This window comes from Hibiscus syriacus, unplaced genomic scaffold (genome assembly GCF_006381635.1).
Source record: "Hibiscus syriacus cultivar Baekdansim isolate YM2019G1 unplaced genomic scaffold, ASM638163v2 tig00110847_pilon, whole genome shotgun sequence".
Taxonomy (NCBI): domain Eukaryota; kingdom Viridiplantae; phylum Streptophyta; class Magnoliopsida; order Malvales; family Malvaceae; genus Hibiscus; species Hibiscus syriacus.
This window is the reverse complement of record NW_024062888.1, coordinates 208,625-223,613: the sequence shown is the minus strand read 5'-3', so window position 1 is coordinate 223,613 and position 14,989 is coordinate 208,625. Positions and strand designations below refer to the sequence as shown.

General features: G+C 34.4%; 2 protein-coding genes and 1 pseudogene across 2 annotated transcripts; 2 read left to right on the top strand and 1 right to left on the bottom strand.

Annotated features, from left to right (window-relative positions):
• The first annotated feature begins 466 nt into the window (after positions 1-466).
• Positions 467-6,895, top strand: LOC120143463 (annotated as a pseudogene).
• A 206-nt stretch (positions 6,896-7,101) lies between these two features.
• On the bottom strand, positions 7,102-8,974 carry LOC120143465 (DNA-directed RNA polymerases II, IV and V subunit 8B-like). Its single transcript, XM_039157780.1, has 4 exons — positions 8,838-8,974; positions 8,218-8,375; positions 7,657-7,748; positions 7,102-7,451 (listed from the first exon to the last, which is right to left on the bottom strand). Exons 1-4 carry the CDS (start codon positions 8,911-8,913, stop codon positions 7,340-7,342), a joined length of 438 nt encoding a protein of 145 aa, XP_039013711.1. The 5' UTR covers positions 8,914-8,974; the 3' UTR covers positions 7,102-7,339.
• A 1,694-nt stretch (positions 8,975-10,668) lies between these two features.
• LOC120143464 (uncharacterized membrane protein YuiD-like) lies at positions 10,669-14,451 on the top strand. Its single transcript, XM_039157779.1, has 4 exons — positions 10,669-11,010; positions 11,125-11,162; positions 11,279-11,345; positions 13,978-14,451. Exons 1-4 carry the CDS (start codon positions 10,726-10,728, stop codon positions 14,359-14,361), a joined length of 774 nt encoding a protein of 257 aa, XP_039013710.1. The 5' UTR covers positions 10,669-10,725; the 3' UTR covers positions 14,362-14,451.
• The last annotated feature ends 538 nt before the right edge of the window (positions 14,452-14,989 follow it).

Here is a 14,989-nt window from a genome sequence, read left to right as displayed (position 1 = left end):
TTTCATCTCATTTACCGCCTTATAAGATGGATTTTAAAAACCTTTAAACTAAAATTTGGGAGCTCATGTCATTTTGTTAAACAAATTTAATTCGAATTTTATAATACTTATTTGTCCATTAAAAAATGCGTATTTTTTTATTGAAGGAATATGCATTTTTTAACTTTAATTTTTCATATGTATGAACGAATTGATTTCTTTCAATTTTATTGTAATATGGTATGACAAAAATTTCACTGATGAGATCAAATTTCTTAGTTCTCATTTTATCTGCAAAGAAATGACACAAGTGTCCAATTGATTATTCTGTATTTCATAAGGGCTTTTTAGAACAATAAGCCAAAATTTATCAAACTTCAGTAGCAGGATCTATTTACAGGAAAAATACGAAATTGAAAGAAAAGTAAATTAGTACAGATAATCTCAAAATTAACAGAATTTATAAGCAAAATTTAAAATTTCCAAAAAGAACTCGTAAAACCCGAAGGCCATAAACCAGCCACTCCACCCTAAATCAAAGCAGAACCAGTGGCCGTATTATTTTATCCACTGAAGCCTTCGTCTTCTACAATGGCAAGAACAGCCTGCAATAGTCTTTTTTTTCTCTAACACTTTTTCCGAGCAAAGCCTCCATTTTCACCAAAACTCTTCAATTCGTAACCGCTTTGAATGGGTCCAAAACGAGATTATACTCTTCCAAAGTAACCATGAGCTTAAGAGCCGGCATTGTTGGTCTTCCCAACGTCGGAAAATCAACTCTCTTCAATGCTGTTGTAAGTTTCACTCAATTTAGAACTTTGGGGTTTATTTATTTTTTTCTTCATTAGAACTGATAAGATTGATTTTGAAGAGTGAATTATTGAATTTTGAATGAAATATTGTAGGTTGAAAATGGGAAAGCACAAGCTGCTAATTTCCCGTTTTGTACAATAGAGCCGAACGTTGGGATTGTTGCGGTTCCGGATCCTCGGCTTCATGTTCTTTCTAAGCTCAGCAAGTCTCAAAGAGCTGTCCCTGCTTCTATTGAGTTTGTTGACATTGCTGGTCTCGTTAAAGGTGCTAGTCAAGGGGAGGTAAGACTTCTAATACTATTTTATCTTTTTTTCAGATTATGTTGCAATTTGGTTCTTAATTTCGTACATGTTATTTATTTGTAGGGATTAGGAAATAAATTCTTATCGCATATCCGTGAAGTAGACTCCATTCTTCAGGTTCTTCTCTATTCTTTTCCACCATTCAGTTGTAATCTATTCTGCATTTGCATATGCTTAACTGGTTGCTTTTCTTATTTGTCTTTAAGTTGACGATGATGTCATTTAAATGGAGTTTTCCTAATAGAAAACACAGGATAAATAATGGAAGGCATACACATGCTAGCTTGACCATCATTTTGCTAACTGAAATTAATGGAGTTCCCTTTTCGTAGTCTTTTCTGAGAGTAGTTGGTTAGCTCTTTAGCTTATGAACAAATACAAGCTATTCTCTGTGTTAATCATTACCTCACTTGTGGCATTAAATCTCTGGTTCCTGCATTTATAATACTTATCCATTTCTGAATGTATCTTTCAATCTCAGTAGAGCTGTATAACCTATGGAGCACGGACGCAATTCATGCACAACAGGATATGGACATAGAACTTTCCAGAAGAATAGGACGCATATATCAGGCAGGACAGTTAAGACAGGATAATAAAAAGGAATTTATACAATAATATAAATAAAAATGTAAAATTGATGCTTTTCAATCAAAATATAAGATGCAAATAGCCATTCAATTTTTGAAAAACAATTCTGAATTTTAAAACTTGAACTGTAAGAAACTCATCGGGACCAAATAGCTCAACCTTAAAGACCATAAATTATCAGTTACACCATAAGAGAATTCATTTCATGCTTGTTTCATTCTGCACTGAATCAGCCTTTTTCCCTCACATTCTCAATCCGTGTAATCTATTTACGTTGATACTTTGCTTAAAACTCTCTCACGGTCATCATATAACTCTCGTTCTTGTTTCCCTATGTTATTTTTCACCTTTTTCATTTCATGACCTCCTTAGGACATGAGCATTCACAATTTGTTGATTTTGTATTTGGGAGCAAAAAGAAAACTCTTCACCATGTGTCCTGCTGAGTCTTGACTATTATTTGATCGTGTCTGATTCTTTTTGTTATATCCTCACATATCTGATGCATACTTTTCCGTGTTTGTCACTCATGCAAGACACTTGGACAACCCCTGACACTAGCGTCCAGGCTTCATAGGCTAAAACCCTTAAACGGTGAACTTCCTTCAAATTATCTTAGTTGGAAGTTTAAACCGGTACTGCCTTATTGATATTTTTCCCTTTTTCCAGTCTCTTTTTAAGTCAGCATCATTATGCACGAACAAAGAAAATTTTCAAGAAACATGGAAGAGTTTTTTTTTTCAACGATAAATACTGTTTTCCCATATTAGTTCCTTCCATTTTTTGAATGTTTAGAATAAAGATCTTAGTGGAAAAGCAGACAAAGAGGTCCTTTTGATTTGAGGGCAACTGGGCAAGGGATCATATTATTTATTGAGCCATTCCAGTATTCTAGTTGTTTAAAATTATAAGGAGATCATTCCTTTATCCTTATACAGGAGACTAATCATATATTTAAGAATTAAGGAACCCAACTAAAAACTCCCCACCCTGAACAGTCTTTTATTCTTTTTAGTTGAATATGAAAGTACTCATTTTGAGAATTTGTTGATTTTTATGCTTTATCATTGTCCAATCAAAAGCTCAGCTATGTTGTCATTAACTTTATTTTTTGAAATCAATGCTGATTTTATTATATTTTTCAGGTTGTACGCTGTTTTGAGGATAATGACATTGTTCATGTGAATGGAAAAGTTGATCCCAAGTCAGATATTGATGTTATCAATTTGGAACTTGTTTTCTCAGATTTAGATCAGGTATGCTTGATGGAGCTTTAATACAGCTTCTGCATTGTTTTCAAAAAAGTGTGGATTCTGATTTAATAGTCTGGAACACATTATCATCATATGAGTGCATCAAAACATCTCTTACAATGTCTAATCTTTCTGCATTGTTTGTGTGGTGTCTAATTTACATGTTAAGAGAAAACTTTAAGAAGATTTTACTCAATTACTGCTCCTCTCATGCACTTGGGATGATATTGATTCGAAGAGATCTCTATCTCAAAATTGACCCCTCTTTTAGCAAATAATGGTTGCATACTTTGCTTAATTTATGTATTTATTTGAGAATCCTAGTTACATCTGATTGATAAAACACAATCCTGTGTTAATGGCTTATGGTGATGTGAATCAAATTACTATTTGTGTTTTTTGCATATCCATTGTATCATCCATACAGCTAAACTATTTGCGTAGCCATCCCATATTGCATCCTGTAAATGATATGCATGCATACGTTTCACTTCAATGTCAGTTTTTCCAACATTTGGTCTAACATTAACTTTATGTAATATCATATCCTTGTCCATGCTTGGGCTTCTTACCATGCAGAAATATTTGTTTACACATTTATCTGTGAATTCAAATTAATAATTTGCTGTTCATGTGTTATGTTTTACTCATGCACTAACAGACGATAAATTTGTTTAACTGTTCTTTCTCAAGGAATATTATATCTTAAATAGGTTTACTTGATTGCATTTTTCCCCTATAACCTTTACGAATCCTCTATGGCCATATGACATTCCTTTGGCAGCCTAAACCAAAATGGGGATGTATTGAAGTATTGTATCTTGTATAACAACTGCAGATTGAGAAAAGATTGGAGAAGCTTAAAAAGGGAAAGGCGAAGGATTCACAATCTAAAGTAAAGGTGAAGCTATTTTCCCTCTTCTAGTTTTACTATTAGTCGCCTCTTATCTTTTGCCCGTCGGTCTCTATATTCTATTCTCCGATATGGTTTTTGTTTGTGTTAGCATTGACTTTCTTAAATTTATGTTTTCTTAGGAGGAAGCAGAAAAGTATGCCTTGGAAAAGATTCAGCAGGCACTTATGGATGGAAAGCCAGCACGATCCGTTGCACTAAACTACTACGAAAAGGATGCTGTGAAACATCTTTGCTTGCTGACTATGAAACCAATCATATATGTGGCCAATGTAGCAGAATCAGATCTTGCCGAGCCTGAAAATAATCCCCATGTTAACGATGTGAAGAATCTTGCTTCGGAATTGCAATCTGGAATTGTAACAATATCTGCACAGGTTTGGTGATACTTTTGAAAAGCATAGTATAGGGAGAGTAATATAGACCTTTGCCTCCTCTCTCCCTGATGTGCTTGAGCCCGTTGGCTGACATCGATGCCTGTCAACTTTTACTAAGATAAAAAATTTATCTTCATTTAACGCCTGTTGTCGATTGATGTTTTATAGCCGGTATTCTATCCTGCAGAGGAACTAAGGAAGCTTAACATTTCAGGTTGAATCAGAGCTCACTGAACTTCCATCAGAAGAACGAACAGAATTCTTGAAATCTCTTGGTGTCAGTGAAAGTGGACTTGGAAACCTTATTAGAGAAACATATAGTCTTCTAGGGCTACGTACGTATTTTACATCTGGGGAGAAGGTGAAAAGACAGAATTAGTTTGACAGTTTTTATTTGATCCTGTGAAGGTATATTTCAGCTTGAATCCTTAGTTGTTGCATTAGTTGAAAGCGCTGTTCTTAATGCTGCAGGAATCAAAAGCATGGACAATACTTGCAGGTAGCTTTAGTAGTGCTAGTGTTTGATCCGTACCCTGTGGAGGCAGTCTTATCTTTATCTTGAATCTTAAATACGTGTTCCACTGTTTTTTTTTTCTTGATCAGGAATGACTGCTCCTCAAGCTGCCGGAGTCATTCACTCTGATTTTGAGAAAGGCTTCATTCGTGCTGAGACGGTAAGCATCAACAGTAATTTTGTGGATTGCATCCCATATATATTCTGATTTTCAACTCTACGTGGCTGAATGGATGCATTCTTTTTCCTTTTCCTGCTATTTGGTTTTATCCCACCCGTTGTCTTGACTGATGTTTTAGCTCCAAAAAGGTAAATTCAATCGTTTTGCTTGGCAATGTTCGAAAAACTGGATCAGAGGTCAACATGTTGAAACCACCTGTTATCGGTTCAACTGGTTAGATCTGTTAAAATGATTAATTGTCTAGGATAGAATTCAAAGATTAGAAAACTAGTTTTAATATGAAATAAATATTAAAATAGTGAATAGTAGTTAAACCTTTATATTTTATTGGTACAAACTTCAATTAAGGGGTTATAGGTTAAAATCACATATAATAATGTTTAGCACCGATTTTTTTCCTTCAGATTTGTACTCTTTTTTAACGGTTCAACTGATTTTTAGCCAATACGAAAATTGAATGGTAGGATGATATGTGCTTGATAGGATGCGTCACCGCTTTCTGTTCTGATTCGCCAGCCTGGTCCAGTTTTTTTTTTTTAAACAATGAAACCTGTCTGTATCACTGCAGTGAGCTACTTTCCCTGCAGTCGGCAGCAAACTCTATAGAACACTATTCTATTGAAAGACGTGGAATTAATTAGATGCTGATCTAAATAAGTAAGTGCTGATGTTACGGGGCCATCTGCTTGTGTTAAAAGTGCAGAATTCTTCAGTATATGTCGAAGAATAAAAACGAAGAAGAAACAATGTTTTACATTTCCGAGACATGATTCTTTAATCTGAACCTAAGCAACTTTTATCTTTTTAAACATCTGATTCTTTCCAAGTTATATGAAAATTCAGACGTGCATTCACATGCATTTTGTTTCACCTTAAGATGTTCAATCAAACACTGAATCGTTATTCAGTGGATGTTTGATCATTGATCATGAGATGAAATATATGCTTTGTTCTTTCAGTAACCACCTCTTATGAACTACTTTCTTGTTCTTAATAGGTATCCTATGATGATTTTGTCGCAGCTGGTTCACTAGCAGCAGCAAGAGAGAAAGGACTTGTAAGTTGTTTCATTGTTATTAGCATATAAACTTAAAATCCGTAATAATTTTCCTGAATGGTATGCTCTTAATACCTAGCATGAGCTTCACTTCTGCTATCAGGAAAGTAAGATTGTTTTGCATGCATTTATTTTAAATGGTGAAACTCTTCCTTGGCCCCTCTCTATGTTGCCATGATTCTCCTTTTTTTCGTAAAATATCCGTATCCAATGCACAACTGGAGATGGGTATGGGTATTCGACCCTTCAAGACCCTGCAATACACGTGAAATCTCGGAAAATGTTAAAGCATACCTGTGACTCATACATACATATACCTGACACTCGCATCTAAATCTGAGTAGCAATAAGTTCCAATAGCCCTATCCAACAAAACCCAAACTTGTATTTATTTTCATCTTTTCCCTGATTAACCTTTATTGTCGCGCATATTTAAGCTATCCTCATTACGAAATTTTCTTCACCTCTCTTGGATATAATGCTCAGTATATTTTTCACTACGAAATTTTCTTCACCTCTCTTGGATATAATGCTCAGTATATTTTTCACTGTCGACGCTGATATTGAACTTTCTGCAGTTGAGATCTGAGGGTAAAGATTACGTAGTTCAAGAAGGAGACGTAATGCTGTTTCGCTTCAACGTTTGATGGCCGTTCTTCCAAAGCTGAAGGCAAATTCAGCATCATTTTTCCTATCAAAGCAGTGAACAACAAGTGTAAAACTCTGGCTTTATATCCTACAGTGGTCTAAGAGACTAAGACCGTGTTCAGCGTCAGGAAAATAGTATAGGGATTGATATTATTCTTTCATCATAGCCAAACTAATAGATATTTTTTGGAGATTTTGCTTGACTAATTGTTTGTCTGTAATTCAAAAGTAAAACAAAGGTAAACCCGAGATTCAATCTAGTTGGTTCTTACATTCAAAGTCTACAACTTATCACAATTTGTAGTTTTTTTAAATAAAAAAAAGGGGAAATCTCATTTTTTATCTCAAGGTTGTACTTCTATTTAAACATATGCATTATACTTATAAACATTTGTAGTATCTTTAAACGAAAAATATATACGGATTTTGTACAAAAAGAAAAAAATACATGCCACACTAATCAAAGACTCCTGTAAATACAAACACAAATGGGTAGCAACACATTTGCATGAACTTTTTTTTTCAATCACTCAATACATATAAGAGACTGCTGGGACCGTCAAATTGCATCAAGCATTAGTTTGCATAAAGTTCAACATTACATTATGCTAGTCTCGAGCGACAAAAGTCACCCTTTATACCACAGCACAACAATCTAGATGCTCACATATCTTAGCCAACTTATAAGAGAAATCACAGATGTTAAAATTTTCACAGCTTCCTCATAAGAAGAAATATCCTCTGGTCAAGTTCGAAGTGAGAGACATGAGAAGCTTCTCCCCTGAGCAGCATTAGAAGCCCACCATATGAAACATAGAGCTCCCTGATAATAAGATCAGATATTGAATTCTAAGAACAAGGAGACTACAACAGTGCAAAGAGATCGGATCATGTAATATAGTGAAATAGCAACAAGTTCAGTCCTCTTGGATATCGAGTCAGAGTGCAACCGTGCTGCAATAATGGTGGAACATACAAGATACAAGTGGGACACAAAAGGTAATGGCTAAGAATGTTAATAATCATACGCTTTAAGTCCTTTCCCCGATGCATCATCTGATATCTTGTATAGCTTCCCATGCATGACATACTCGTACTTATCTACAAGAGTCTTCCTCCCCTGGCAAACAAGTCCAATTTCTTAGGCACATTGCAATGATAATTCGTGTAAAGATAGAGGTTCCTTTACATGTATGCATGAAACATAAATGTAGATAAACAGCAAGATAGAGTCAATGTGCCATAGCAAACTCAATTTATGCTGATTTTCTAATTTACTTCAACTGCGATAATGTTTTCTAGTTACAACAAGCATGATCACAAACGAGGGAAAATCTAGGATTTTGGTGTCCTAGAAACATACTTTTTGAATAGCTCTAACTACAGCCAAAATGATCAAACTTTCATCTAGGAATCACATCAGACATACAAAACATGTCCTAGAACCAAATTGGAACCGAAACACAGTTCAAAGTGCACACGATATATGCTAAAACCTGAACACCAGTCACTTTCAACAAGATAGTATTTTGTCGCAGCAAAGAAATTAAAGAGTGTTAAACGTTAAACTACAACTGCAAGAAGAGTACCGGAGTGAAATAGCCAGTGTCGGGTGTTCCATCCAAATTCAACGTGTGAGCTAAAGCCATCGTGAACTTGTCACCAACATGCATAGGATATACCTCTGTATTCACATCTAGGTGCATGAACATGTCACAGTTCTGGCTCCGTGCTTCGATTCGAGTAACTGCACAATTTTCAAACATGTAAATGGGAAATACTAATATTAGACTTAAGTGAAGCAAAATTTAAGCTTGGGCAATTAAAACTGCTTTATATCTACTACTACCGTCGGTAAAACATTCCAAACATGCACTTCTGTTCCTACATAAAGAATACCCAGAATATTCAAGCTTGGCCATATATATTTATCCAAATGACATAAGAGATTACAACAAAACTCGCCCATCTGTACAAGTACAATAACACCTAAATGTTCATCTAGCTTTACATTACTACCAGGTAACAAGAAAATAATCCAAACTCCATAGCCAAAACTCACAATAGAAAACTTCAATGCTTAAAAAATAAACTTTTCACAACAACGACAAGTTCACAGAACATGGATATACTCGGAACATATTGCAAACAAAAAAGGGGAAAACCCAGATGAATGAAAGAAAATCGAAGGAAAGATTAGAGATTTGACCTTTATCGAACTTTTTACCATCTGGGTCAAGCTTATCAACAACAAAAATATCCTCGAAAAGTATTATGCTTGACATCTTCTTCACTCTCCCGACACAAAATTCACAGCAGAAACTATTCCAAGGAGTTTCAGCGATCAAAATGTGGCTATGTAAAAGAGGACGGGAGGGTTAAGTTTATACAGAGCCGGAAAGCATGCAACACCCTTAATATTTGGGCCGGATCTTAGTAGCCCATTCGAATTAGAGCCTGTTTGGTGATACATTAAACGTTTTACGTAAATTGAAAAATAAAATGTTCAATTTTTTTACTACATGTTTGATAACTCACTAATTTTTTTTTAGATATATGTGTCTAAACAATATTTATTTTTATAATATAACATTTTACTTTTAAAAAAATCTATTTATTATTAATTTTTTAAATTTAATTAATTTTTATAAATAATTATATTATAAAAATAACTAAAATATTTAGAATTTAGTTAATTAATAACTTTCAGTGATATTTATTATTTTAAATAAAATTGAATTAGTATTATAATTTTATAAATATTTTTATTTTAGCATATTTTAAAATTGTTGTTCATATATTTGAATTTAAGTGATGAGTTTTAGTAGTTTTATTTGAAAGTTTATAAAAGTTTTGAGAAAAAATACAAAAATATTTATTATATTTGATTATATGGATAGGTTTATAGTTATCACATAAATTGATGTCGGAGTTAACTACGATATTTGTTTTTGGTAAAACAGAATGTATTCGAGGGTGAAATATAAACGGATATTATTATATGTCTCGTTAGAAATTCCTCTAAACTTTGTCGAGAAAAAAAAGTACATCTAATAATACGAAGAGGATAAACACAAGGAAAAAAGAAGGCAGCACCAAGCTGCTCCGAAGTACAGGAGCAAAACCAAGGGCTAAGGGATGAATATCTCATCATGCAGGAGCTTAGTCACCACCTCAGGGTTGTATCGGAGACAGTAGGGACATTCAACAGCCCCGCGAATGACAGCTTCTATCCGAGGAATAATGCCGTCGAACACGTTCATCATTAGTCATCGCTTTATTCTAACACATAAGTCATATGAAGGTTTTAATTTTCGCCAAGCCTCAAAACTTATGCATGGCTTTCCAAACGACACTAGATGGCGCGACCGTAGGACCACCCCGAATGAGATAAGCCGACTTGATTGAAAGTTCCAAATCATTAGAACCTTGCCACCCAACGGAATCCGACAAAGTAAACATAAAAGGTAACATATACATCTTCCATTGAAAATTAAAAGCTATACATGCTGCATTTATATACGAAGTAACCTATCAGTAACATATATATCTAACTAACTAAACAACTAGCTAGATAAACTATCTAACTATCTAACTAACTAGCTAGATAAACTATCTAACTAACTAACAACTAGCTAGATAAACTATCTAACTAACTAAACAACTAGCTAGATAAACTATCTTCAACAATATTAGATTCAGTCAGTACTTAAATTATTAGTATAGAGGTTTGTAAAAAAAATTACATGTTTAGTCAGTATTAATTTAACGACTGAATGATGTAAAAGAATGAAAGGATTTTAATTACTTTCTAAAAGATATTTTATTTAATTTTTAATAATTTTATATGTTTCCCACCATATTTATTTAATCTCCCCCTCACTGAATCAAGTGTCCAGAAATAGAGGAAATAAAACAGTAACATTAGCTTATTAAGAAGAAAAAAAAATTCAAAGCCACTGCCCACTGGTCTTTTAGTTGATGTCAGGATATCCTTGGGTCGACCCTTATCCATTCTTCACTATTCCCGTTAAAAGGTGGGTCTTTGATCTGTTTTAATTTTCCTGTCAACTGCGACAAGGTAAGTAAGAGAAGAAATGGTACTGCACTGGTGCCCGTCCATTTCGATTCCGATTCCCAAGCCCTTGTTAACCTTAACCCATCGTCGCAATCCCAAGCCAAAATTCAGTTGCTTTGTTGTCCCCAATATTTGGGTTGACGATATTGCTCAACTCGCCCAGAACAAGGTGCTGGTGGCGGCTGCCGCCTCGGCAGCAATCGGGCAGCTCTCAAAGCCATTCACTTCTGTTATTCTTTATGGGAAAGATTTTGATTTCAAGACTGCTTTTCAAGCTGGAGGTTTCCCATCTACCCATTCCTCCGTAATGCTTCTTTCTCTTTGGTAACACTTCATTTCTTCTTTCACTTTGCTTCTCCTAACCATTTCCTGATTCGGCCCTCATCTTTATCTTTTATTTGGCTTGTTTAATGGACAGTCTGTCGTGGCTGCTGCAACTTCTCTTGCTCTTGAAAGGTATTTGCTCTTGTATAGTCATTCAGATCTCTGCTTGCTTGTATTTTAGTTTTGCGCTTCTAGAATCAAACAGTTCTTTCGAACGAGCTCTTTATATCTATATATGTGATTTGCAGGGGGTTCTCTGATTCGATTTTCGGGGTGACGCTGGTCTACGCTGGCCTTGTCATGTATGATGCTCAGGTATGCACATGCTCTCTGTTCTCGTTTTTGTCTTGTTTTTAATGAATGTTTTAGTTCTGCCCCACTGGGAATTGCTCTTACATCTTTCAATGATGATGTTTTTAATGAATGTTTGCTCCTGTTTCATGTGGATTCTTGTCAGTAGCAATGTAATATTCTCGTAAACTAGTTTCATGAAATAAATATTTTTTAGCAAAATTTTATTTGAAGGTGGCTGCATAACTCTAAAAAGTGTTTTATTTCCGATTCCAAAAAGTTGAATCCTTTTGACTTTGAAAGTATTGTGAACTTAGAGCGTTTATCTTGTAACATGGTATTACAGCTAGGTTTATTATGTCTTTTTATTTGTGTTTTCTTAATGTTCTTCCATATTCTTGCTTTGTTCTTATAGCATATCTTATTTTAATTTGTTCCTTTTTATTGTGTGTAAGCTATTGGGTTCTAATCATGTTGCTAATTAGTGTAAATTTTAATTTTGTGCTTCACTGAGGTTATAGTTTATATGCCACTTCTAATCAAAACTCTAATCATGTTGCTAATTAGTGTTTACTTATGTCCTTTCCATGTTAGTTCTTATAGCTTGATTCTTGATTAATTACATGAATTTAGAGAAACTATCTATCTGGAATTCATCATGCTTTGGCCAAACACTTTACTATTTAATCAAAGCCAAAACAAATTATATATCTCCTAGTATCACTTGAAGTGGTGAATGAATCCTATATGGATCACTTATTGATCTTCCCATGTTTTATGCCATGCCCCAAAACACGATATTGTTGGCATCTTAATTTGCAAGCTGTTCGAATCAGATCAAAGTATGACCATCCATGTACAAGATGGCTTGGTATTATAGAATTTGAGTGTGATTATGTGACTGGAACATAAGAAAGTTTATGTGGAAATCAGTTTGACAATTACCAAACGGAGTTCTCAAAGCGCTTTAGGTTTTGTGAACATCTACGGAAAACAAACACCCATTTATTAATGAATTAGATCCCAAGTATTCTGTATAGTTAAATTATGAGATCAGTTGCTTGCATAGTATTGCTAAAGCGTTGCCTTGGCTTAATGATAACCAAGAATAGTTTAGGAATTAGGCTATGATGGATAAAGATCTCATAGTTCATATTACTTTACAATTTCCTTGGAAAGTTGTTATATTTCATTGGCTGTATTCGATTAGTACATTATAACTTTGTATCCATGTGCTAATCAAGGAAAACCCTAATGAATGCAGTAATAGAGAATGGTACGGATTATTAACTGTATATCCCTTACACAATCTTATCATTTCTAGGACATATAACTTTCAAGACTTTAGTCTTTTACGAAAATTGAAGAGTTTGAGTAACATCAATGGTTGTTATCATCCAATAATTTTAGTGACATGGTGCTATTCTATAATGGATAAGGTGCATTCAATAGTTGTTTAGGCTTCCATAGCCATCCACCTCTTCTTTTCTTCTGGTATTTCTTGACATGTGCCAAAGTCGATTAATTAGTTTGTAATGGGTTGGTTGAAGATTTTCAACCTGGTAGAGTGGTATGGCAAGCAGTGCTTGGAAAAGTTTGGGAGTGATGTGTTGGAGAAGGAGATCAATGGCTGGCAGATCTAGTTGACCTGGTTGGTGATCATTGTTGCATGAAAGGAAATAGAGAAGCAGTTGGAAAATAAAACCATAACAAAAAGCAAAATTTGATAAAACACTAAAGCCCTACTACTTTGAAAGCAAATAAAATACTAATTAGTATATAACAATGTGATTAACCTATATATATAATTGGTACCTCTAGCTTATAGGCACTGATTACGGTTTACCTAATTACTTATCTGAATGGTTGTTTTTTGTTGTTGTTTTTAATGCATTCAAGAAAAACTAGGTCATCAATTGCTTGCTTATTTCTATAGATATCACCTTAACCAATGATCATTTTGGTTGAAAGGCATTTATGATCTGAATAGCTATATAATGATTTTAAACTCAACTAGGTTGCTAATCCTCCGACATTTCTTCAACTACGGGGATGTATCTGTGTCTAGTCTAAACTCACGTCTGACCTTTTTTAGAAACTAGGAATTGTAGAACAATGAAAGGGAAGATCAACATCACAGGGTTCTTAAAGGGGTCACAGTAATTAAGGTCGATTGCATTACACAGACAAATCACACTGTCTTGTTGATCAATCTGTGAGTGAAGAGTGCAGAAGTAAATAGAGAAAATTTTGCCACTGCAGGAGCCTTTCTTCCAAGTTCCATTCTCTCTTGCTGGTGGTCTGTTTTTGCGAGTGCAGCCGGCTTCATTCTCACTTTCTGGTGGTCCAATTGCTTTTGCTTGAGTTGCTCTTCTGTTAGGCTATTGCCTGTCGTATATTGCTCTCATTTGTCGTTGATTTAAAATGATTGTTCCAAACTGTACTATTGCGGCAATGCATGATGATTGCTGCTTGTATATTCATAATATTCAACATACTCACACAAATATATATATATATATATATATATATATTAGTAAAGCTGAATGATCTTGTTTGGCATGTGTGTATACGATATGACATTGTTATCCGTTGGTAAAATATTGTTAACATGTATGGCTGAATGTGAAGTACTCTATGGATCTTGGTTTTGTAGGGGGTGAGAAGAGAAGTTGGGAATCATGCAAAAGTGCTGAATGCAATATTAGCCAAGAGATGGGTTAGTTCAGTTGTCTACGAGGACAGAGATAGTTCGATCGATTCTTGTGAAGAAACCTCCGAACCTGCTGGAAATTTTGAGGGGTTTGGTCCTGCATTATCCAAGAAATCTAGCTCTTTAGCTTCAAAAACTGTGAATGCTTCGCTATTAATCGCTTCTGAGAAAGAAAAAAGGCAAACTTTTGAGTTTGCAGCAGATGATTTTGAAGTTCTAGATCACATTCGATTAAAAGAATCAATCGGACACACGGAGGTTGAAGTTGTAGCGGGGGCATTATTAGGTTTTCTTGTAAGCTTGGCAGTCTATTCCATAATTATGTGATGTTATGTTTATATCATATGCTTTGCACAATGTATCTTTTACCTTTATAATTTGGGGGATTGAAAAATAAATAAAAATTAATTTTTTTAGTAAATCGGGTACATAATACAGCTCAGGGGTGTTTACAGATTGATGATATGTATGTCAGTTTGTTGGGATTGATGAAGCTCGATTAAACAATCGAAAATGTACTAAGAGGTTGTGAATTGACAATTTAAGATTTAGGAAGTAAGGAGTATAAAGATAATGAAATTTGCACAATGATTTATAGTGGTTCGACTTCTGAACTAAGTCTATATCCACTACCTAAGCTCTTTACCTAGGATTTTCCAACAAATCTACTAATTTGTTCTTTCTTTTTCAATGATCAAGAGTAACATTTATAACTCCCTATTTTTTCAATTGACTAAGATAGAACCAAAACCCCTTTATCAGAAGGAAAAAGATGAAAACAATAAAACCCTTACAAAATAGGTGTTTATAAATTGAAGCTCACAAAAACACAACTATTTAAAAGAGAATGAAAATAAAGAGTGAAAAGTTATTCTCTTGTGTTTGATTGCATGGATAAGTGTTCTTACCCTTCTTTAAGTGTTCTTACCCTTCTTTAAGTGTCATCAACTTGTTT

Bases quoted from the DNA above. Each gene is read 5' to 3' on its own strand.
- LOC120143464 (XM_039157779.1), top strand. From the start codon at position 10,726: ATGGTACTGCACTGGTGCCCGTCCATTTCGATTCCGATTCCCAAGCCC. The intron at 11,163-11,278 runs GTATTTGCTCTT...TGTGATTTGCAG, and splicing joins ACTTCTCTTGCTCTTGAAAG to GGGGTTCTCTGATTCGATTT. The intron at 11,346-13,977 runs GTATGCACATGC...TTGGTTTTGTAG, and splicing joins TTGTCATGTATGATGCTCAG to GGGGTGAGAAGAGAAGTTGG.
- LOC120143465 (XM_039157780.1), bottom strand. From the start codon at position 8,913: ATGTCAAGCATAATACTTTTCGAGGATATTTTTGTTGTTGATAAGCTT. The intron at 8,376-8,837 runs GTCAAATCTCTA...AAAATTGTGCAG, and splicing joins TGGTAAAAAGTTCGATAAAG to TTACTCGAATCGAAGCACGG. The intron at 7,749-8,217 runs GTACTCTTCTTG...CTTGTTTGCCAG, and splicing joins ACACTGGCTATTTCACTCCG to GGGAGGAAGACTCTTGTAGA.